At 41.0% G+C, this 24,808-nt stretch overlaps 1 protein-coding gene and 1 pseudogene across 4 annotated transcripts; both read right to left on the reverse strand.

Moving 5' to 3' along the window:
* Positions 1 to 52: 52 nt before the first annotated feature.
* Positions 53 to 24,808, reverse strand: LOC114118302 (olfactory receptor 5G9). 4 transcript variants are annotated; one of them, XM_060399590.1, is made up of 4 exons: positions 24,773 to 24,808; positions 24,494 to 24,675; positions 10,190 to 10,370; positions 53 to 8,805 (listed from the first exon to the last, which is right to left on the reverse strand). In XM_060399590.1, the coding sequence occupies exon 4, from the start codon at positions 3,837 to 3,839 to the stop codon at positions 2,919 to 2,921; it is 921 nt and encodes a 306-aa protein (XP_060255573.1). In that variant the 5' UTR covers positions 3,840 to 8,805; positions 10,190 to 10,370; positions 24,494 to 24,675; positions 24,773 to 24,808; the 3' UTR covers positions 53 to 2,918. The 4 variants fall into 4 exon arrangements, with proteins under 4 accessions (XP_060255573.1, XP_060255572.1, XP_060255571.1 ...); XM_060399589.1 differs by adding an exon at positions 15,739 to 15,898 and having other exon boundaries at positions 2,184 to 12,745; XM_060399588.1 differs by lacking the exon at positions 10,190 to 10,370 and having other exon boundaries at positions 2,184 to 8,805.
* Positions 4,819 to 8,613, reverse strand: LOC132657842 (olfactory receptor-like protein HbA1; annotated as a pseudogene).

The following is a 24,808-nucleotide window of genomic DNA, read 5'->3' on the forward strand; positions in this document are numbered from 1 at the left end:
ATCCTGAAATGCTTGCTAGAGGCCTGGAACCTTAGGAATTCACAGTGTGTCATTTTATTTTATTTTATTATTTTTATTTTTTTATTTTTACTTTATTTTACTTTACAATACTGTATTGGTTTTGCCATACATTGACATGAATCCACCATGGGTGTATACAAGCTCCCAATCCTGAATCCCCCTCCCACCTCCCACCCCATATTATCACTCTGGATCATCCCCATGCCCCAGCCCTAAGCATCCTGTATCCTGTATCCAACATAGACTGGCACTTCGTTTCTTACATGATACTATACACGTTTCAATGCCATTCTCCCAAATCATCCCACCCTCTCCCTCTCCCACAGAGTCTGAAAGTCCGTTCTATATATCTGTGTCTCTTTCACTGTCTCCCATACAGGGTCATCATTACCATCTTTCTAAATTCCGTATATATGTGTCAGTATACTGTATTGGTGTTTTTCTTTCTGGCTTATTTCACTCTGTATAATCGGCTCCAGTTTCATCCATCCATCTCATTAGAACTAACTCAAATGTATTCTTTTTAATGGCTGAGTAATACTCCATTGTGTATATGTACCACAGCTTTCTTATCCATTCATCTGCTGATGGACATCTAGGTTGTCTCCATGTCCTGGCTATTATAAACAGTGCTGCAATGAACATTGGGGTACATGTGTCTCTTTCAATTCTGGTTTCCTTGGTGTGTATGCCCAGAAGTGGGATTGCTGGGTCATAAGACAGCTCTATTTGCAATTTTTTTAAGGAATCTCCACACTGTTTTCCATAGTGGCTGTAATAGTTTGCATTCCCACCAACAGTGTTAGAGGGTTCCCTTTGTCCACACCCTCTCCAGCATTGCTTGTAGACTTTTGGATCGTAGCCATTCTGACTGGTGTGAAATGGTACCTCATTGTGGTCTTGATTTGCATTTCTCTGATAATGAGTGATGTTGAGCATCTTTTCTTGTGTTTGTTAGCCATCCATATGTCTTCTTTGGAGAAATACCTATTCAGTTCTTTGGCCCATTTTTTGATTGGGTCGTTTATTTTTCTGGAGTTGAGCTGCATAAGTTGCTTGTATATTTTTGAGATTATTTGTTTGTCAGTTCCTTCATTTGCTATTGTTTTCTCCCATTCAGAAGGCTGTCTTTTCACCTTGCTTATAGTTTCCTTTGTTGTGCAGAAGCTTTTAATTTTAATTAGATCCCATTTGTTTATTTTTGCTTTTATTTCCAGTATTCTGGGAGGTGGATCATAGAGGATCCTGCTGTGATTTATGTCTGAGAGTGTTTTGCCTATGTTCTCTCTAGGAGTTTTATAGTTTCTGGTCTTGCATTCAGATCTTTAATCCATTTTGAGTTTATTTTTGTGTGTGGTGTTAGAAAGTGATCTAGTTTCACTCTTTTACAAGTGGTTGACCAGTTTTCCCAGCACCACTTGTTATAGAGATTGTTTTTACTCCATTGTATATTCTTGCCTCCTTTGTCGAAGATAAGGTGTCCATAGGTGTGTGGATTTATCTCTGGGCTTTCTATTTTGTTCCATTGATCTATATGTCTGTCTTTGCGCCAGTACCATACTGTCTTGATGACTGTGGCTTTGTAGTAGAGCCTGAAGTCAGGCAAGTTGATTCCTCCAGTTCCATTCTTCTTTCTCAAGATTGCTTTGGCTATTCGAGGTTGTTTTGTATTTCCATACAAATCTTGAAATTATTTGTTCTAGTTCTGTGAAAAAGATGGCTGGTAGCTTGATAGGGATTGCATTGAATCTGTAGATTGCTTTGGGTAGTATGTTCATTTTCACTATATTGATTCTTCCAATCCATGACCATGGTATATTTCTCCATCTATTAGTGTCCTCTTTGATTTCTTTCATCAGTGTTTTATAGTTTTTGATATATAGGTCTTTTGTTTCTTTAGGTAGGTATATTCCTAAGTATTTTATTCTTTTCATTGCAATGGTGAATGGAATTGTTTCCTTAATTTCTTTTTCTACTTTCTCATTATTAGTGTATAGGAATGCAAGGGATTTCTGTGTGTTGATTTTATATCCTGCAACTTTACTATATTCATTGATGAGCTCTAGTAATTTTCTGGTGGAGTCTTTAGCATTTTCTATGTAGAGGATCATGTCATCTGCAAACAGTGAGAGTTTTACTTCTTCTTTTCCAATTTGGATTCCTTTTATTTCTTTTTCTGCTCTGATTGCTGTGGCCAAAACTTCCAGAACTATGTTGAATAGTAGCGGTGAAAGTGGGCACCCTTGTCTTGTTCCTGACTTTAGGGAAATGCTTTCAATTTTTCACCATTGAGGATCATGTTTGCTGTGGGTTTGTCATAGATAGCTTTTATTATGTTGAGGTATGTTCCTTCTATTCCTGCTTTCTGGAGAGTTTTTATCATAAATGGATGTTGAATTTTGTCAAAGGCCTTCTCTGCATCTGAGATAATCATGCGGCTTATATTTTTCAATGTGTTAATGTGGTGAATTACATTGATTGATTTGCGGATATTGAAGAATCCTTGCATCCCTGGGATAAAGCCCACTTGGTCATGGTGTAAGATCTTTTTAATGTGTCGTTGGATTTTAATTGCTAGAATTTTTTTTGAGGATTGTTGCATCTATGTTCATCAGTGATATTGGCCTATAGTTTTCTTTCTTTGTGGCGTCTTTGTCAGGTTTTGGTATTAGGGTGATGGTGGCCTCATAGAATGAGTTTGGAAGTTGACCTTCCTCTGCAATTTTCTGGAAGAGTTTCAGTAGGATAGGTGTTAGCTCTTCTCGAAATTTTTGGTAGAATTCAGCTGTGAAGCCTTCTGGACCTGGGCTTTTGTTTGCTGGAAAATTTCTGATTACAGTTTCAATTTCCATGCTTGTGATGGGTCTGTTAAGATTTTCTATTTCTTCCTGGTTCGGTTATGGAAAGTTGTACCTTTCTAAGAATTTGTCCATTTCTTCCGCATTGTCCATTTTATTGGCGTATAATTGCTGATAGTAGTCTGTTATGATCCTTTGTATTTCTGTTGTCTGTTGTAATCTCTCCATTTTCATTTCTAATTTTATTGATTTGATTTTTCTCTGTTTCTTGATGAGTCTAGCTAATGGTTTGTCAATTTTATTTATCCTTTCAAAGAACCAGCTTTTGGATTTGTTGATTTTTGCTGTGGTCTCTTTTGTTTCCTTTGCATTTATTTCTGCCCTAATTTTTAAGATTTCTTTCCTTCTACTAAATCTGGGGTTCTCCATTTCTTCCTTTTCTAGTTGCTTTAGGTGTAGAGTTAGGTTATTTATTTGACTTGTTTCTTGTTTTTTGAGGTATGCCTGTATTGCTATGAACTTTCCTCTAAGCACTGCATTTATAGTGTCCCACAGGTTTGGGGTTGTTGTGTTTTCATTTTCATTCATTTCTATGCATAATTTGATTTCTTCTGTGATTTGTTGGTTATTCAGAAGCGTGTTGTTCAGCCTCCTTATGTTGGGATTTTTAGTAGTTTTTCTCCTGTAATTGAGATCTAATCTTAATGCATTATGGTCAGAAAAGATGCTTGGAATGATTTTTATTTTCTTGAATTTATCAAGGTTAGATTTATGGCCCAGGATGTGATCTATCCTGGAAAAGGTTCCGTGAGCACTTGAGAAAAAGTTGAAATTCATTGTTTTGGGGTGAAATGTCCTATAGATGTCAATTAGATCTAACTGGTCTAATGTATCATTTAAAGTTTGTGTTTCTTTGTTAATTTTCTGTTTAGTTGACCTGTCCATAGGTGTGAGTGGAGTATTAAAGTCTTCCACTATTATTGTGTTATTGTTAATTTCCCCTTTCATGCTTGTTAGCATTTGTCTTACATATTGTGGTGTCCTATGTTGGGTGCATATATATTTATAATTGTTATATCTTCTTCTTGGATTGATCCTTTTATCATTATGTAGTGGCCTTCTTTGTCTCTCTTCACAGCCTTTGTTTTAAAGTCTATTTTATTGGAGATGAGTATTGCTACTCCTGCTTTCTTTTGGTCTCTATTTGTGTGGAATATCTTTTCCAGCCCTTCACTTTCAGTCTGTTTGTGTCCCTTGTTTTGCGGTGGGTCTCTTGTAGGCAGCATATATAGGGATCTTGGTTTTGTATCCATTCAGCCAGTCTTTGCCTTTTGGTTGAGGCATTAAACCCATTTATGTTTAAGGTAATTATTGATAAGTGTGATCTCGTTGCCATTTACTTTATTGTTTTGGGTTCGGGTTTATATGCCCTTTTTGTGTTTCCTGTCTAGAGAATATCCTTTAGTATTTGTTGGAGAGCTGGTTTGGTGGTGCTGAATTCTCTCAGCTTTTGCTTGTCTGTAAAGCTTTTGATTTCTCCTTCATATTTGAATGAGATCCTTGCTGGGTACAGTAATCTGGGCTGTAGGTTATTGTCTTTCATCACTTTAAGTATGTCTTGCCATTCCCTCCTGGCCTGGAGAGTTTCTATTGAAAGTTCAGCTGTTATCCTTATGGGAATCCCCTTGTGTGTTATTTGTTGTTTTTCCCTTGCTGCTTTTAATATTTGTTCTTTGTGTTTGGTCTTTGTTAATTTGATTAATATATGTCTTGGGGTGTTCCGCCTTGGGTTTATCCTGTTTGGAACTCTCTGTGTTTCTTGGACTTGGGTGATCCTTTCCTTCCCCATTTTAGGGAAGTTTTCAACTATTATCTCCTCAAGAATTTTCTCATGGTCTTTCTTTTTGTCTTCTTTGTCTGGGATTCCTATAATTCGAACGTTGGAGTGTTTCAGATTGTCCTGGAGGTCTCTGAGGTTGTCCTCATTTCTTTTAATTCGTTTTTCTTGTTTCCTCTCTGATTCATTTATTTCTACCATTCTATCTTCTATTTCACTAATCCTATCTTATGCTTCTGTTACTCTATTATTTGTTGCCTCCAGGGTGTCTTTGATCTCATTTATTGCATTATTTATTATATATTGACTCTTTTTTATTTCTTCTAGGTTCTTGTCAAACCCTTCTTTCATCCTCTCAATCCTTGTCTCCAGGCTATTTTTCTGTGATTCCATTTTGATTTCAAGATTTTGGATCATTTTCACAATCAATATTCAGAATTCTTTCTCAGGTAGATTCCCTATCTCCTCCTCTTTGGTTTGGTTTGGTAGGCATTTCTCCTGTTCCTTTACCTGCTGGGTATTCCTCTGTCTCTTCATCTTGGTTATACTGCTGCATTTGAGGTGGCCTTTCTATATTCTGTGGAGTTCTCTTTATTATGGAGTTTCCTCACTGTGGGTGGGGTTGTATCAGTGGCTTGTCAAGGTTTCTTGGTTAGGGAGGCTTGTGTTGGAGTTCTGGTGGGTGGAGCTGGATTTCTTCTCTCTGGAGTGCTATGAATTGTCCAGTAATCAGTTGTGAGACGTCAATGGTTTTGGAGTAGTTTTGAGCTGCCTGTATATTGAAGCTCAGGGGTGTGTTCCTGTGTTGCTGGAGGATTTGCATGGTATGTCTTGCTCTGAAACTTGTTGGCCCTTGGGTGGTGCTTGGTTTCAGTGTAGGTATGGAGGCGTTTGATGAGCTCCTGTTGATTAATGTTCTCTGGATTCAGGATTTCTCTGATGTTCTTAGGATTTGGACTCAAGCCTCCTGTTTCTGGTTTTCAGTTTTATTTTTACCCTAGCCTCAGGACTTCTCCATCTATAGAGCACTGATGATAAAGCATCTAGGTTAAAGATGAAAGGTTTCTCCACATTGAGGGTCACCCATAGAAGTTCACTGAGTTACATGGAGAAGAGAAGAGGGAGAGGGTAGTTAGAGGTGACTGGAATGAGATAAGGTGGGATCAAAAGAGGAGAGAGCAAGCTAGCCAGTAATCACGTCCTTATGTACGCTCCACAATCCGGACCACTCAGAGGTGTTCACGGAGTTATACAGGGAAGAGGAGAGGGAGGAAGTAGACAGAGGTGGCCAGGAGGATAAAAGAGGGAAATGAAAGGGAGAGAGAGAGATCTGGCCAGTAACCAGTTCCCTGAGTGTTCTCCATCGTCTGGAACACACAGAGATTCACATGGTTGGGTAGAGAAGAGAAGGGGGAGGGAGGAGACAGAGAACATCTGGTGGAGAAAAAGGAGAGTCCAAAGGAGGGGAGAGTGGTCAAGCCAGTAATCTCACTCTCAGGTAAAATTGGGTACTGAAGATTGGGTTTTTACATGTACAAAATTGACAACAAATACCAAAAGCAAAGATTAAAAGTCTGGAGTAGAGATTGGATTTTCAAAAATACAATATTAAAGAAAAGAAGAAGAAGAGGAAAAAAAGAAAGAAAAAAAACAAACAAAAAACAAAGCCACAAGAATTATTTAAAATAATAATTAGAGAAATAGAGTACTTAAAATTTTAAGAAAGTTAAAAAAAAAAAAAGAAAAAACAATCACGCAACCCCATCAACTCAAAAAAAAAAAAAGATTGTAAAAGTAGTAAAGGTATACTGGCCCTTTCTCTGGTGTTGTGGGCTGTGTGGGGTCACTTCCAAGGCGGTTCCCTCTGTTTAACTTCCTCTGTTTCCTGGTCTCTTCAGTGTCTGATTTCCATCTTGACACAGGGAGGGCGGTGGTGGACAACTAGGTTCACTATTCAGTCACGCTGTGGGGAGGGAGGGATGCTGCAAACAAATATTACTGGCGTGTGCTTGCAGTGTCTCATTCACTCTGGGCTTGCCCCTGCTCGCGGTGCACACTGCTCAGGCTCTATGTAGCTCCGCGGGGGAACCATCTGAGGCCAGCCCTAGGCTTCATGCACCTCCCCAGTCTAAGCCGCTCAGGCTCAGCGCTCAGGAAGCCCGCAGAGGCACAGATTTGGTTGGGCCTGCATTTTGTGCCCTTCCCAGGTCCGGGTATCTCAGGAGTTCGGTGAGCGCAATCGCTGTGACTATGGCCTTTCCCTGTTGCTCAGTTTTCTGGATGTACCGCTGGCATTCCTTCTCAGGTGGGTGATGACTGTCCAGAACCCCCAGAAGTCTTAGTTAACAAAGAAGCCTGCTTGCATTTTGGTAAGTAATGTCTCTCTTGGGCTACGATTGCCCCCTTCCAGCCCTTAGGGCTCTGGCTGCCTGTCACCAGAGGGGGATGGTCTTCAGCCGGCTATTTCTGATCCATCCTTTGTTCTGTGCGAGGTCCTGGTGGTGTCTTATGTTCGAGCGTTTCGCCTGGTAGCTATCCCACAGTCGGGTTTGCTAGCCCAAGTGAGTTTGCTCTGTCCACGCACAGGGCGTTCCGGCAGATTCTCAAAAAAGCACTGCAGCCCGCACCTTCCGCAGCCCAATTCTTAAAAAGCACTGCCGGCTGTGCCTCCCGCTCCTCCCTGCCCAGCCCCCACTTGCTACTGGCGGATGCAGGCATCTGCGCTGCTTTTCCGCTGGGGGAGTTACTGTTGGGCTCATAATCGGTTGGTTTTAATTATTTATTTATTTTTCCTTCCTGTTACATTGCCCTCTGTGCTTCCAAAGCTTGCCACAGACTCGACTGCAAGACTGTTTCCTGGTGTTTGGAAACTTCTCTTTTTAAGAGTCTCTTCCCGGGACGGGATTCCCTTCCCGGGACGGCGCTCCCTCCCTACCTCCTTTGTCTCTTTTTTCATCTTATTATATTTTTTCCTACCTGTTTTTGAAGCCAATGATCTGCTTTGCTGGGTGCCTGATGTCCTCTGCCAGCATTCAGAAGTTGTTTTGTGGAATTTACTCAGCATTGAAATGTTCTTTTGATGAATTTTTGAGGGAGAAAGTGGTCTCCCTGTCCTATTCCTCCGCCATCTTAGGACTGCCCCTGCACAGTCTGTCATTTTAGCTTTCTCCTCCAATTTCCTCTCTAGATAAGAATTTATGCCCTACAAAACGTCCTTTTCAACACGGCCCTATGGATGGCATCTTTGACCTTATTCCTCAAGCAATAGGTAAGTGGGTTCAACATGGGGATGCCTGCAGTGTAAACCACGGACACCACTCTGTCGAGACCCAGGGAGACCCAGGCACTAGGCCGGACATAAATAAAGAGAAGAGGGCCATACAGGATAGACACGGCTGTCCCGCATGCAGAGCAGGTAGAGGAGGCTTCGCCTCTCCCATCAGCAGAGCGGATCTTCAGGATGGGGATGAGGATGTCAGTGGAGGAGCCCAGGACAGTCAGGTCACTGTAGACGCCCTCAGCTCCAGCCACGACAAAAACCACCCACTTATTGAGACTGGTGTCAGCACACACAAGGGAAAGCAGAGGGGGCAAGTCACAGAAGAAGTGGTGAATGACATCGGGGCTGCAGAATGGAAGGCAAAAAGCATCACATGTGCATTGTGGGGTTCAGGAACCCGGTGACATAGGGACCCACCACCAGCTGGACTCAGAGTCTCTGGGATATGGCGACGGAATACAACAGTGGGTTTCGGGTGTAGCCACAGCAGCCATAGGCCACAGACACCAGAGAAAACACTCTGCTATGACAAAGAACTCAAAGCGCCCCTATTGCCAAGCACAGCCCCGGAAAGAGATGGCTTTCCGCCTCACAAAGAAGTCGGAGAGCATCTTGGGGCTCACGACAGAAGAGAAGCTCATGTCCATGGAAGACAAATGACTGTGGAAAAAGTACATGGGGCATGAAGGCGGGAATCCATCTGTATCAGAACAAGCGTACCCAAGTTTCCTGTTAGGTTGATGAGGTAGAAACTCAGAAGGAGCAGGAAAAGGCAGACCTGCAATTGAGGGCTGAAATTCAAACCTCTGAAGATGAACTCTGTGACCCTCGTGTCGCTTTCGTTAGCCAGGGACAGACTCTGGATTCCGCTGGAGAAGAGAAGAGAAATTTGGTAAGCATGTCTTCAAAAAGGGAACCCAGAAAAAATAAACTAGTCCCTAGGAGAGCATGCCAAAGCCTTTGACTGTGTGGATCACAATAAACTGTGGAAAATTCTGAAAGAGATGGGATTACCAGACCACCTAACCTGCCTCTTGAGAGACCTATATGCAGGTCAGGAAGCAACAGTTAGAAGTGGACATGGAACAACAGACTGGTTCCAAATAGGAAAAGGAGTACGTCAAGGCTGTATATTGTCACCCTGCTTATTTAACGTATATGCAGAGTGCATCATGAGAAATGCTGGGCTGAAAGAAGCACAAGCTGGAATCAAGATTGCCAGGAGAAATATCAAAACCTCAGATATGCAGATGACCCCACCCTTAGGCAGAAAGTGAAGAGGAACTAAAGAGCCTCTTGATGAAAATGAAAGAGGAGAGCGAAAAAGTTGGCTTAAAGCTCAACATTCAGAAAAAAAAAAGATCATGGCATCTGGTCCCATCACTTCATGGGAAATAGATGGGGAAATGGTGGAAGCAGTGTCAGACTTTATTTTTTGGGGCTCCAAAATCACTGCAGATGGTGACTGCAGCCATGAAATTAAAAGATGCTTACTCCTTGGAAGAAAAGTTATGACCAACCTAGATAGTATATTCAAAAGCAGAGACGTTACTTTGCTGACTAAGGTCCGTCTAGTCAAGGCTATGGCTTTCCCAGTGGTCATGTATGGATGTGAGAGTTGGACTGTGAAGAAGGCTGAGTGCTGAAGAATTGATTCGTTTGAACTGTGGTGTTGGAGAAGACTCTTGAGAGTCCCTTGGACTGCAAGGAGATCCAACCAGTCCATTCTGAAGGAGATCAGTCCTGGGTGTTCTTTGGAAGGAATGATGCTAAAGCTGAAACTCCAGTACTTTGGCCACCTCATGCGAAGAGTTGACTCATTGGAAAAGACTCTGATGCTGGGAGGGATTGGGGGCAGGAGGAGAAGGGGACGACAGAGCATGAGATGGCTGGATGGCATCATGGACTCGATGGGCATGAGTCTGAGTGAACTCCGGGAGTTGGTGGTGGACAGGGAGGCCTGGCGTGCTGCGATTCATGGGGTTGCAAAGAGTCGGACACGACTGAGCGACTGAACTGAATGGAACTGAGGAGAGCATATGACTTTTAGTTGCATGCTGTGGCTAAGGAAACAGAAGTGAAATGAGGCCAGGGCAAAGGATCAGATTTGAAGCTATAATATTACAAGGTTCCATAGGAATCCATCAATATATGGGTGAGAAAACCACAGCTTAGAAACTCAAATTCCCATAACCAATAGCAGAGAAAATGCCAGAGTAAGTATCCGGTAATTCCAACTTCAGTGATGTTTACCTGAGCTCACCAGGTGGGTATGCGCCTGGTGAAGTGATGTAGGACAGTGCAATGAAACAAGCCGAGAAGAATGAGCAGCTGCTCCGTGTTAGGCCATGTGCTGCGCACTTCGGGATTACAGCTTAAGCCTAAGTGCATGTTCTGCAGGTGCTCTGACCCTAGGAAAGTTACTTTTCTTCACCTGTGAAATAGGAGTAATAATAGTAATACCACCTTGTAAATTGCTGTGAGGATTAGATGAGTTAATGCATGCAAACATCTCACCGAGTCTTATTCAGTTTCCAGTAAGTGCAGACTGATTATTGGCATTTGTGCCTTACATGTTGTCTTTAACAAACCTGCAGGCTAAACATCATATTTCCTTTTACAGAGGAGCAAAATAAAAGTTTAATCCTTTTCCCTATACTAGTGACCGGCAGAAGTGGGCGCCGAGTATTACCTGTCAAAGCAGACTGTAATCTTTCTTTTTTCACACTGTAACAATGTCTCCTGTGTCTTCAAAAATCCTTTCATCTTAAAGAGGTTAAACATGTACATTGCAATAGGAGTACACAAAACGCATTTTGGCTTCCTATTTTTTTGAGGTTACAGCCGATGGTCATTAGTGGGAAGCCCATAGGATACTAGAAAGCTGAGTTTAAGCATCACTTTATGAAAACAGTACATGGGAGAAACCATGAGAAGAGCCTGAATTAGCCCAACTCTATACCCTCTATGTATTCTTTTTTTCACGCACTGTAAGTACGGCCTTGGTTAGGTCAGCTGATCTCTTTGAACCTGAGTTGCTTCATTCATTCAATGTGGCTGAAACCCCTGTAACTTGACCTCTCAGAGCTCTTACTCACTTAGAATGAGAGGGTTGATGTGTAAGTGCTCAGAAAACTGCACATACTTTAAATTTTTATTTGCCCAGGAATATTGGAGTTCAACATCACACTTATGCTAAGCACTTTTCCTTCACTTTTTATTTTGAAATTTATTATTCAACTTTAGCAAGGCTATACCTCTGAGGCCCAATAATATAGCTTGCATGATATTCTTCACTTTAGGGAAATTAAAGAGAAAGGTAGGATGGGCCGTCAAGCTGTCCACCTGTCACACCCACCACTTGTTTACACATTCTCCAGGATCACTCAGGCACCTCATCTCAGTCTTCCGTTTGCCCTTTGCCGAAAGCTCATCAACTCCTGTCGTCAGTCTTTGTTGCTAAGCCTTCTTTACTTTTTTTGAGGTTACAGCCAATGGTCATTAGTGGGAAGCCCATAGGATACTAGAATGCTGAGTTTAAGCATCACTTTATGGAAACGGTACATGGAAGAAACCATGAGAAGAGTCTGAATTAGCCCAACTCGATACCCTCTATGTATTCTTTTTTCATGCACTGTGAGAATGGCCTTGGTTAAGTCAGCTGGTCTCCTTGAACCTGAGTTGCTCAAGCGCTTATTCAGGCGGTGCTGGGACTTCACAGCTGAGCGGCTTTTTCCCTGGGTGCGGCGGGCGGAGGCTCCTCTCTAGCCACGGTGCTCAGGCTTCTCACTGGTCCTTCTCCTGTTGCTAAGCACAGGCTCTAGGGTGCTCGGGCCTCAGTGACTGCAGCCCATAGGCGCGACAGTTGCAGTGTGCAGACTCCACCACGGGCTCAATAGCTGTGCAGCACCCACGAAGCTGATCCACAGCATGTTAGATCTCCCCAGGTCAGAGGTCAGACCGTGTCTCCTGCACTGGCAGGCGGAGTCTTTACCATTAAACAACCAAGGAAGCCCCTGCCCAAGCCTTCTGCATGACATTTTAATTTCTCAGTTTTTCGATGTGGCTTGATGCCTAGAATAGACTACAGTGTTCCAACAGGTGAGACCACACAGGATGAGGAACTCAAGTCACTCTGGGGTTCAGAGCGCTTAGGATAACACCACCACAGCCCACAATAACCTTCTTTCAGCAAGGAGAAAGGAAGTCACCCAGATGGCTCAGACTGGAATGTGAATTGAATTCAGGGCTTTTCTTTTCCCCTGTTCCTGCTGCTAAGGCATCTCTGATCTGTTTTATACTCGTGTTATAATATTTTGATCCAACTGCAGAACCTGAACTTTTCTCTACCTAGGTTATCTCTTCTTAGACCTTCCTCAACCATCCGTCAAAGACAAGGGTCATGCCATCGTGGCCATGAGTCAAATATAAAATTTGCTTTCGATTTACTTCATTTATGTTCTCCTGAACTTGCTACAAATCAGGTAGGAAAAGGAACAGATAATGATTTAGAAGTTCTTAACATATGTTTCAGTGGGGTCCCTCTTCTTTAAAGATGGCAAGAAGAACTAAAGTAAAAACAAATCAAGCATGTTAGCTTTCATCTCTTCCCTTAGCTTCACACATAGAATGGGTCCAAATTTTCAACAGTCATTTGATTTTGCTTTTTGCTTTCCTCCAGAAAGAAGGTGTGGAAGACTCCACTGTAACACATACAGAGTCAGCCAACTAGCTGTAAGTCCCCTGAATTCGTTGCGTCATTTTCTCTTTGTTCTTACTGAAGATGTCCTGTCCCAAAGTGGACTGTATCTTGGGAAAGAACAGTTAAGGGAAAGTGCAATTAAAATTCTGCTCCATAACCTCAGTCAGTCCAGTGAGATCTATTTTCTGATAATTTTATATTTGTTTCTAACTGGATATAGGCTCTCCATTTTCTCTAGTTCCAAGCTACACAAGGAAACTCTATGCAATCCTTTGTAAATTAAATTAGTAGATGGGACTCCTCTGGTATCCAGTGGTATCCAGTCCCATGCAGGAGGTGCAGGTTCAATCCCTGGTCAGGGAGCTAAGATCCCTTGTGCTTTGTGACCAAAAAACCAAAATAACATAAAATAGAAGCAGTATTGTAACAAAGTCAATAAAGACTTTCAAAATGATCCACATCCAAAAAAAAAAAAAAAAAAAAAAAACCTTAAAAAATAATGAAGGAAATGTGAACACGCTTTTATTGTGATTGATAAGCTGATGGTGCCACCTCGTGGCAACGTTTAACACCACCTTGCAAAGGAACTACAACAATGTTACTTCACTAAGAACCTTGCCTACAGTTTATTTGAACACACTCTGAATTCAGTATGGGGGCAATACAGCAGAAAGTGGGCTTCCCAGGTGGCTCAGACTGTAAAGAATCTGCCTGCAATGCCTGAGATGCGGATTCAGTGTCTGGGTCAGAAAGTTCCTCTGGAGAAGGGAATGACTATCCACCTCAGTACTCTTGCCTGGAGAATTCCATGGACAGAGGAGCCTGGGGGACTACAGTCCATGGGTCACAAAGAGTCAGACACAGTTGAGTGACTAACACTTTCTATATGCACTGAAGCTTCCCTGGTGGCTCAATGACAAAAAGTCTGCGGGCAATGCAGGAGACACAGGTCCCATCCCTGGGTTGGAAGGATCCCCTGGAGAAGGGAATGGCAGCCCACTCCAGTATTTTTGCCTGGAGAATTCCATGGACAGAGGAGCCTGGTGGGCTACAGTCCATGGGGTCACAGAGTCAGACACGACTGAGTGATTATCACTTACAGTTCACTGTATTCACTGAGATCCTGTTAAATTGGAGATGAATAAAAAGGTGGAGGGGAATCTTTCTTTGTAATACTAAATATTTAAAATCGGGTTTATAATAGTTTAGAAAATAAGGTCATTTTGAGGGAATCTTTATTAACATGATGCTGGAGCAGGACTAGTATGAGTCTTGGAAGCTAATGTTTTGTCACATTTCTTTCTAAATACCCTAGGATAGATTTGCTGTTGTTTAGTCACTAAGTCGTGTCAGACTCTTTGCGACTCCATGGACTGTAGCCTGCCGGGCTCCTCTGTCCGTGGGATTTCCCAGGCAAGGATTCTGGAGTGGGTTGCCATTTCCTTCTTCCAGGGATCCTCCCGATTCCTGGATCGAATCCATGTCTCCTGCATTGCCAGGTGGGTTCTTTACTGCTGAGCCACTGGGGAACCCTAAGATAGAGCTCACAAATTTCTAGTGAATAAACTGCTTCAGAGTCATATATTTCCCTAGACTAAAGAAGTAGTGTTTCCCCAGGACATTCGATCAATAAGAATTCCTCTTTTCCTGGGCTACTAAAACTTTATAAAGTTTAATTAAGAACTGATTTTGTCTTATGCCTATAAAGATGATAATATGGAATTTTTATTAACTTGGAGAATATTGTACACCCATGGCTGATTCATGTGAATGTATGGCAAAAACCACTACAATACTATAAAGTAATTAGCCTTCAATTAAAATAAATTAACTTGCAAAAATAAAAAATTTTTAAATTATCTTACTGAAGTCTAAAAAAAGAAAGCTATTGCATTTACTTTGCAAATTAAATTTAAAAATCAATAAAACCTGCAGTCAATACTGCTATAAATGTTTTTATGTAAAAAAATAATATTGATAATAAAAATAGTAAAATATTGCTTACAATCTTCTGAGCATTTTTTCATGATCTCTTACTTATCTTTATATTCATCCAGTGCCTCACATAATGTTGTCCCCATTTCACAGATGAGCAAAATAAATCTTTTGTTTAAATTATCTGTGATACTAAATACTGCTTCTTATTTTAAATTTTTCATCATGTAGTCTCACTTGGATATCCTGAAATTCACTGGGACATTCCCATTGAACTTCTCTCTTTCTGCCTCTGTCTCTGTCTCTCTGCCTCTCGCACACACAAAAATCTAAGCACATTAAAAATGAGTTTTGGTTGTTTTTTTTTTCAGAGTGTTTCTCACATTGCTCTGGCATAGGAAATTGTGAAAATGGTGTCTTTCTCTCACCAAAATATCTTCTTTAAACCTTCCTCTCTCTTGCCTCAAAGTTTCATTTCAGATGTGTTTATCTGTCTGACCAGATCTCCCTTTTTCCTTCTTTGGCAACAGAATTATTCTTTTATTATAAATAACTTGTCCATCCTAGACCTGATAGGGCTGTCAATCATGACACCCTGCCTCTCCCAAATTAATCACTGATGTAAGCACTTGCTCCAGCAGAGGAAACCAGTGAGGCAACCCCAACACTCTGGACACAGCCACCAGATTACTAAGTTGGGTTGGGTCAAAATCAACATTTGTTTCTCTTGAAGTGTGTCAATTGGAGAGAGAGACAGTAAATAGAAACTATTTCTTTACTATCTTCTCTGAATATTACTCTATTTTAATGTACTAAACCTAAAAACCAAGTCAACAGTCAACCAAAGTATGGTACAGATAAGCTGTTGCCACCTCTGCCTCCAAAATAGGCATCTGGGTTAATTTGAATCAGGATTGCCTAGTCCTGTGATATAAAACTCAAAATAAGTGACTTTCAAAAAGTATTTAAAGGAATTTATTTTTACCACAATATAGGACTAATACGATTGTACAAAGCATCAGGGATACGAATGCTTCCTCGTGGTCCAAAATGATTGCTCAAGTTCCAACCATTAAAGCCGCACAAGGGAGCTAGCTGAGAAGAAAGGCACTCTCTGAAAGTATAAGAAGACTTCCTATAGGTACCTCACAAATCTTCCACTTACCCGTCAGGACTTAGTAACATGTCAACACCCAATTACAAAGGACGATGAGAAACGCACCCTTTCATACTGGCTTCCAACATAGCGCTAGTGGTAAAGATCCCACTTGTCAGTGCAGGAGACATAAGATAGGCGGGTTCAATCCTTGGGCCGAGAAGATCCCCTGGAGAAGGAAATAGTAACCCACTCCAGCGATCTTGCCTGGAGAATCCCACGGACAGAGAAGAGTCAGACACAATGAAAGCAACTTGGCCCACATGCACACAGGCTTCAATGTACCAACCAAACATAGGTCATCCGTTAAAGATGGGCAGAATGAAATATGGGATGTTTCTTCAGTAGTTTCTGCCGCAGAAGTAGATGGGGTCCATTTGACTTCTCATCTATTGCTTTTCCTCAGTGATCTGAGTATGATGATGGCATTAATACAATAGCTAGAAGTATAAGCTTTACTGTCTGAGGATCTGAGTTGGAACCCCCAGCCCCACTACAAACCAGCTGCATGACCCTGCCTCCACTGCAAGACACACTCCACCTCTTTATGCTTTTCTTTCACAGTAGTACTGGTCACAGTTTGATTTGTCTTTATTTGCAAGCCTCTCTCCTCTCAATGCATTACTCCCCTGATGGCTCAGAGGTTAAAGCGTCTGCCTGCAATGCAGGAGACCTGGGTTAGATCCCTGGGTCGGGAAGATCCCCTGGAGAAGGAAACGGCAACCCACCCCAGTATTCTTGCCTGGAGAATCCTGTGGACAGAGGAGCCTGGTGGGCTACAGTCCATGGGGTCACAGAGTCAGATACGACTGAGCGACTTCACTTTCTTTCTTTCCTTCTCCTCTCAGTGGAATGTAAGCTCCATGTAGGAAGGGTCTTTGCTTGTGTGGCTCACAGATAAATCCTCAGAACCTGGGATACTGCCTACCTAGCATCATATTATTATAAGTCATCACAAGCGTATTTGTTAATCATATGAATTATTTTGGCAATTAAAACTCCTACTGAGAATAGTTAATAACAATAGTCCAATTAAAAGTATTTAGGATTTATGATTCAAGAATATTCCATAAGAATATTCCAAAAGAATATTCCATAAGAAATCTTTCCATATAGTACATGTACATACACAGAAAGATACTGGAAGAATATAAACAAAGGCTTTAACACAAATGTTCTGTACAGACCAACCATATTATATAAGGACTTTTGTCTTTTAATATCCCATTAGCTCATAAAATGAATTGCATACATCGATATATTTCTGAGTTCTACATATACTATACAAATACATATAAACAAGAAATAACTGAAGTAAACATATGAAAATATGATTATGTGACTACTACAACTACATGTGATTTTATCTCTTTCATGTTCTATTTTCCAAATATTTTAGAGTGATTTTAAGTACCAGCTCCAGAAGTGTCTTTTATTATTCTTCTTAGGCAACAAAAAAAATATATATTTTTTTAAACTTTAGTCACAAATATTTTATATTCTTATTAGTTTTTTGTTGGATTTTTACACTAAATTGTATAATAACCCAAGCAAGTTGAAATAGCCTCTCAATTTTTTAAAAAAACTCCCCATCATTTTTAAAGAGTGATAAAAACCATGGTCCAAGAAAGTAATTTATGGAATCTCCAGGATGGCTGAAAACTTGTCACACTCAACGGGATCTTTTGTGAAGGATACAGACAAATCTACTCTCCATCGGCATCAGGATATCTGACTTCAACCCCATTATGTTTGGCTTTGAAATGGTTCAAGTGAGATTTGGGGAGGGTGCAGTCACTGACCCATCACCCTGAGTTCAGATGGGAGCCACTTCCAGCCAGGTGGAAGGTCCACTGTTTGAATGAGCTCCACTTAAAGCCTCCACAGCCTTGACAAAGTAGAATGTCTACTCGGATAATCCCTGTGTTTCAGGGAATTTTCAAACACCTGAAGAAGACCCAAGAGCCCTAATCCTTTCTAAAGGTTGGGTTCTGCATCAAGAGATATCTCAGATGCTCAGGGACTTACAGTAAACACTGTGTCCTCTTTCCTGACAAATTATTCTTTCTTAAATTGTTTATAAATCTTTCTTTCTTTGATTGAAACATAAAATGAGGTATAGTTTGTCCTGATGGAGTCTTCAGACATGAGATGAACAAATTCTAAGCCTATAAGACCTACACTGTTTCTAGCATCACTTTAGCTTCCCAGAGATGCAAGAGTCAGTCTTTCTAGAGGAGGAGGATGAACTGTGGTTTGCATCAATTACTGCTGAGACTCAGAGTAGTCACTGGATGACCGTGAATGAATTCCCTGGCTTTTTTCTTATGTAGCTATCCTCCCAGATTGCTTCAGAGGGGCCCAGAGTCATCTCACTTGGCCTAGGGAACACATGAGTCATGAAGGTCCCTGTAGCCTTAGGCTCACCCAGAACTACCTGGACCCAAATAACTCAGGCGTAGTAGGTTTTTGTATTCTTGCCACCTCTTCTTAATATCTTCTGCTTCTGTTAGGTCTATAGCATGTCTGTCCTTTGTTGAGCCCATCTTTGCATTAAATGTTCCCTTGGTATCTCTAATCTTCTTGAAGAGGTCTCTAGTCTTTCCCATTCTGTTCTTTTCCTGTATTTCTTTCAACTGATCACTGAGGAAGGCTTTCTTATCTCTCCTTGCTATTCTTTGGAACTCAGCATTCAAATGGGTATATCTTTCCTTTTCTCCTTTGCTTTTCACTTCTCTTCTTTTCACACCTGTTTGTAAGGCCTCTTCAGACAGCCATTTTGCTTTTTTGCATTTCTTTTCCATGGAGATGGTCTTGCTCCCTTCTCCTGTACAATGTCATGAACCTCTATCCATAGTTCATCAGCCACTCTGTCTATCAGATCTAGTCCCTTAAGTCTATTTCTCATTTCCACTGTAGAGTCATAAGGGATTTAATTTAGGTCATACCTGAATGATCTAGTGGTTTTCCCTACTTTCTTCAATTTAATTCTGAATTTGGCAAGAAGGAGCTCATGATCTGAGCCACAATGAGCTCCTGGTCTTGTTTTTGCTGACTGTATAGAGCTTCTCCATCTTTGGCTGCAAAGAATATAATCACTCTGATTTCAGTGTTGACCATCTGGTGATGTCCATGTGTAGAGTCTTCTCTTGTGTTGTTGGAAGAGGGTGTTTGCTATGACCAGTGTGTTTTCTTGGCAGAACTCTATTAGCCTTTGTCCTGCTTCATTCTGTACTCCAAGGCCAAATTTGCCTGTTACTCCAGGTGTTTCTTGACTTCCTACTTTTGCATTCCAGTCCCCTATAATGAAAAGGACATCCTTTTGGGGTGTTAGTTCTAAAAGGTCTGGTAGGTCTTCATAGAACCATTCAACTTCAGCTTCTTCAGTGTTACTAGTCAGGGCATAGACTTGGATTACCGTGATATTGAATGGTTTGCCTTGGAAACAGAGATCATTCTGTCATTTTTGAGATCGCATTCAAGTACTGCATTTCGGACTCTTTTGTTGACTATGATGGCTACTCCATTTCTTCTAAGGGATTCCTGCCCGCATTAGTAGATATAATGGTCATCTGAGTGAAATTCACCCATTCCAGTCCATTTTAGTTCGCTCATTCCTAGAATGTCAACGTTCTGTCTTGCCATCTCCTGTTTGACCACTTCCAATTTGCCTTGATTCATGGACCTGACATTCCAGGTTCCCATGCAATATGGCTCTTTACAGCGTCAGACCTTGCTTCTATCACCAGTCACATCCACAACTGGGCATTGTTTTTGCTTTGGCTCCATCCCTTCATTCGTTCTGAAGTTATTTCTCCACTGATCTCCAGTAGCATATTGGGCACCTACCGACCTGGGGAGTTCCTCTTTCAGTATCCTATCTTTTTGCCTTTTCATACTGATCATGGGGTTCTCAAGGCAGCAATTGAAGTGGTTTGCAATTCCCTTCTCCAGTGGACCCCATTCTGTCAGACCTCTCCACCATGACCCATCCATCTTGGGTGGCCCCACATGGCATGGCTTAGTTTCACTGAGTTAGACAAGGTTGTGGTCCATGTGATCAGATTGGCTAGTTGTCTGTGATTATGGTTTCAGTCTGTCTGCCCTCTGATGCCCTCTCACAACATCTACTGTCTTACTTGGGTTTCTCTTACCTTGGATGCAATTTTTCGTTTCTGGGTGACTTTTTTAATGTTGCCATATATGTCTTCTAGTCCAAAATCATAGATTAATTAGATCAGTTTTGTGACAGTATGTTATAACATCAAAATTAGTATTAGAAATTCAACTGTGAAAAAGCTCATTAGAGATTGGGACAGGAAAAAACACAGGAATGCTCCAGAAATTTTCTTTGCTGCAGAGATCTAATAAAGGTATTTTAAGGAATTGCGTGTGGTTCAAAGGGCTTCCCAGATGGTGCTATTGGTAAAGAACCCATCTGCTAATGCAGGAGACATAAAAGATATGGGTTCTTCCCCTGGGTGTGGAAGATCCCCTGGAGCGGAGCCTGGAAACCCACTCCAGTATTTATGCCTGGAGAATCCCATAGACAGAGGAGCCTGGTGGGCTATAGTACATAGGGTCACAAAGAGTCAGACAAGATTGAAGCAATATAGCACTCTTGCTTGTGGTTCAAAGTCAGGATTAACAGCAATCTCTTGGCAGCAGGATTTGATGCATGGGGTTTGAACTTTATTCTTTTCCTGGGAAAGTGAGAAGCAATCATGGTATCCAAATGACAGGAACATAAATTCTGATCAAGCAGCCTCTCCTTTTCCCTTTCATTCAGAATCCTTGCTAAATGGTATAGAATCATAGGAACATTCCCAGTTCACTTGATTCTCATGGAAGCTCTTTTTTCCCCCATATCCTGTATTGGATATGAATTTAGGTCTTAGGGGGAAAAAAATCTTCTTTTTTCTAAATATTCCTTTTGTTGATGAGACCTTAGTGTTAAAGGCTTCACTCCTTTAGAGAAAGTCAGGAATCCTTGGAAGACTAAGTCACAGAGAAAGAAGCAGTTCTCATCCAGTGTAGAGATCACGCAAGGTAAAAGCAAGGGTTAAAGTCTGTGCCCTCCAGCAGCTGAGTGAATTCTCACAGTGGCCATAAGGAGGTAAACAGAGAGTACATGGACTGCAGCCCAGCAAGCTCCTCTGTCCATGGGATTCTCCAGGCAAGAATACTGGAATGGGTTGCTATTCCTTTCCCCAGGCTATCTTCAGGACTCAGGGTTGGAACCAGGGGCTCCTGCATTGCAGGCAGATTCTTTACCATCTGAGCCACCAGGGAAGCCCCCTTTTAACTTTCTTTCCCATGCAGGTAGCTAGACCATACCTATAAATCCAGACACAAACAGTAACAACCTGGATATTGGGAACAGAGGATCTCATTGTGTTATATTATTCTATAAATATAAACATTCCATAATAAAAATATTTTTGAGTAAAAATACGTTGGATGGAGTGTTAGAGCATTCAATGGCAAATAGTAGGGCAATATCTTAGAAATGACCTGGAGAATAATTGGAAATCAGCAGTTGTCATGAGCTATAATGGTGTTCACAAAACCAAGAGCAGAAACCCCTCTCCACCACCATAACACACCATCTGTGTGACTCAGCAAATAAATAGAGCTCTGGTTTCCAGAAGATATTTAGATGCCATAGATGTTTAGAGGAACGACTTACCATCTGCAAGAACCCCAAGAACCTCTGCTCTAAGGCACAGATCAGAACAGTGATAATTTTCTTTCCATCAAGAGAAAGAAAAGTCACCTCATTACACTATTAGCAGCAAACACATACACATCTGAAATGGTTCATCCCAGCCTCCATCTAATTAAATGTTTCTACGATAAATAAATAATGGAAATTAAATGGAGGAAGTTTCTGAGCTAACATCCTGACCCTTTTAGTAGCGTCCTGCTAGCACTATTTCTGTCTCTCTGACTATTTAGCACATGCCTCATTCCTGCAGAGACAACAGCTCCATTGAATGCAGGCCATTATTCCTAGCCTGTACACTGGCTCCGCATCTTGGTATCCAGTTGATTCCATAGTCTGCTCACTTCCCTTGAACCCAAGTCACTCCATGCCCAGTCCAGTCCCTGTAATGTGCTATTCTTAGTAGAGTTGCAATGTTCAAAGCAGATACAACAACTTCTGGTGTGAGGAAGAAGGATTGTGACCCTATCCTTTCATCCATACTGCCTGAGAAATCATTTGCTTATCCAACAACCCCATCAAGATATTTATCTGGGCAGGGGTTTGAGTTAGATTCTACACCCTACTTCTTTCCTATATCACTTCTCAAGCATGTCTGTTTTTTGTTTTGTTTTGTTTCCCCTACTCATATGTGGATCTCTGTATAGCCTAGAGATAAATTTTACATTTTTAAATCACCAATAGCTATCAGGGCTAAAAATAGATGTTGTTAGAATTTAGTTTATACCAAATGGATACTTTTCAAAAAGCACTTAAATTTTATGAAAATGATTGCAATTCATATAATTCCTCTTTGGATTCTTCTGAGGTTGAGGGGAGCAGAAAGGTGTTGAAATAATTTTTATCTCCATTCTATTGTATTTTTTTAGTTTGAAAAGAATAACAGGAAAATACTAACAAGACAATAAGAAATAAATTTTCTGCATTTTAGTTACCAATAGCTTCTCAGCACATTGTTCCTGATTTTTTAGTTTTCTCATTTTTTTCATTCACTTCTTTATGATTTATTTCTGCTTTCTGTAGTAAGCTATCTCTATCTTTATTTGAAAGAACTAGGGAAAACTGAATATTAATACTAACGTAATAGTTGGAAAACTGAAGAGTTCTTGTTGTTGTTTTGCTTTTGTTTTTTGGTTGACGTTTTTCTTCACTTGCTTAGCTGCATTTCCTTTTTATTTTCAGTGATCATGATATTGTATTTTTGGAAGGTAAGAATTAAGAAAATAAACATAATATATACTAAATATAATGTGTGGAGCATTATTTACTTTGTAAAGGCATATGTAAGGGAAGTAAATGTTCTGTTTGATATTTTCACCTCTACATGTAAGGATAGGGGTAATGTGTGCTGTTCCAAAGAATCTCACCTCTTCTGGACATTTCTGTTGGTCCAACTAGTGTGAGAGCATTAGTAACTAGGTTTCCTCAACAGTTATTAGATTCCATCATATTCTCAGCAATGAAGATATTTGAGGAGAAAGAATCGCTCTGAGTCTGGGTGATTGGGGATTTTTATCACTAATAGGGACATGGTGAAATGGAGCTTTTAAAAAAAGGTACTAAAATAAAAATCATGTAGAAGAATGGAAGGATAGCACCCCCAAATTCTGCACATTTTTTAGCATCTTTGGATGATGGTCAGATAGTCTAACCATGTCTGGAAGCTTTACTTCTTAATCTATTTTCTGTTTTAGATGGAAATTTAACTTTTGAGGCAAAACTTTCTCCTGGCGATGATCCTGCACATAGCAGCTTTCACTTCTTTATTTCTCAAGCTGTAGATGAGAGGATTCAACATGGGAATCACTGCTGTGTAGAACACTGCCACCACTTTATTGAGATCCAGAGAAAAAACTGCGCCTGGCCTCACGTAGATAAAGAAGAGAGTCCCATACAAGATGGAGACAGCTGTGAGATGGGAAGAGCAGGTGGAAAAGGCCCTGTGCCTCCCATGAGCAGAGCAGATGCTCAGGATAGAGATGAGGATGTAAAAATAGGAGGTTAATATAGTCAGGCTGCTGACGACAAGTACAGATCCAGCCACGATGAAAACTAGCAATTTATTGATCCGCGTGTCAGCACATACCAGAGAGAGAAGCGGGGACATGTCACAGAAGAAGTGATTGATAATGTTGGAACCACAAAAAGGAAGTCGAAAAGCAGCTGTTGTGTGGGTCATGGTGTTCAGAAATCCAACAGCGTAGGGGCCGACCACCAGCTGTATGCAGAGCCTGTGGGACATGACAACTGAATACAGCAGTGGGTTACAGATGGCCACGTAGCGGTCATAAGCCATGGATGCCAGGAGAAGGCACTCGATGGCCACAAAGAACCCAAAGAACCACTGCTGCAAGGCGCAGCCCAGGAAAGAAATGGCTTTCCTCTCAGCGAAGAAGTCTCTGAGCATCTTGGGGCCAACCACGGATGAAAAGCAGACATCCACAAAGGACAGGTGACTGAGAAAGAAGTACATCGGTGTGTGCAGGCGGGAATCCATCCGGATGAGGGTAACCATGCCCAGGTTTCCCGTCATGGTAACAAGGTAAAAAAGAAGGAGGAGCAAGAAGAGGAAGCCTTGCGCATGCGGATGGCACTTTAAGCCTGTGAAAATAAACTCCGTGACCCTGGTATAGTTTTCACCAGCCATTGGTTAGTTCAGTCACTAGAGTGAGGGGGGGGAAAAAAAAAGAAAAAAAAAAAAAAAAACAAGAAATTGATAGTGTACAAAGCTTTAAATTCCTTAAAAGCATAACATTATCCATATGAAAAGAAATTGCAGGTTTTCAGTTTAGGAACGTTGGCATAAAAAAGCTAGAATAAAACGCCAGCAAATCAAATACAGTTCTAAAGAGCAATACGGCTTAAATGCTTTAGAGAGAAAATTAGGGTTTAACTAAGAGTTTGTTCGACATTAGAAAACCTATAAAATATTTTAAATGTTGGTCAGTCTTATTTTCCCATAAATCCATTTAACTCATCTTGAACATTCGAAGATAAATAGAGAAGCAGAAATAGGTTTAAAAAGTGAGTTAAACTTACATGTCGGTGAGTTCCTTTCTTCTTTAGAGAATTAATACTGGAGTACAAACTGTGCTCTTTTTTCAGCATGCATTTCATCTTCCCACCCACACCTATGCCTTTGCACAGAGAGGAAGTCCAACTGTTTAGTAGTCACTTGGTTGTATTCTTAGTTTTTCCTCCAAGGAAGTAGGAAGATCACTCTGAAAAAAAAAAAATTTCCACATGAATTAACGTTTTCAGAAGTAGTTACATCATTTTTTGTTCTGGGAGAATTTGTTTCCCTAAAGTATGCCGTACCTTGGGAATTTTATTAAGAGGAGAGGAAATTAAAAT

The sequence above is a fragment of the Ovis aries genome, chromosome 15 (genome assembly GCF_016772045.2).
Source record: "Ovis aries strain OAR_USU_Benz2616 breed Rambouillet chromosome 15, ARS-UI_Ramb_v3.0, whole genome shotgun sequence".
Lineage (NCBI taxonomy): Eukaryota > Metazoa > Chordata > Mammalia > Artiodactyla > Bovidae > Ovis > Ovis aries.

Coding starts and splice junctions, on each gene's coding strand:
- LOC114118302 (XM_027979050.3), bottom strand. CDS start 24,101: ATGGCTGGTGAAAACTATACCAGGGTCACGGAGTTTATTTTCACAGGC.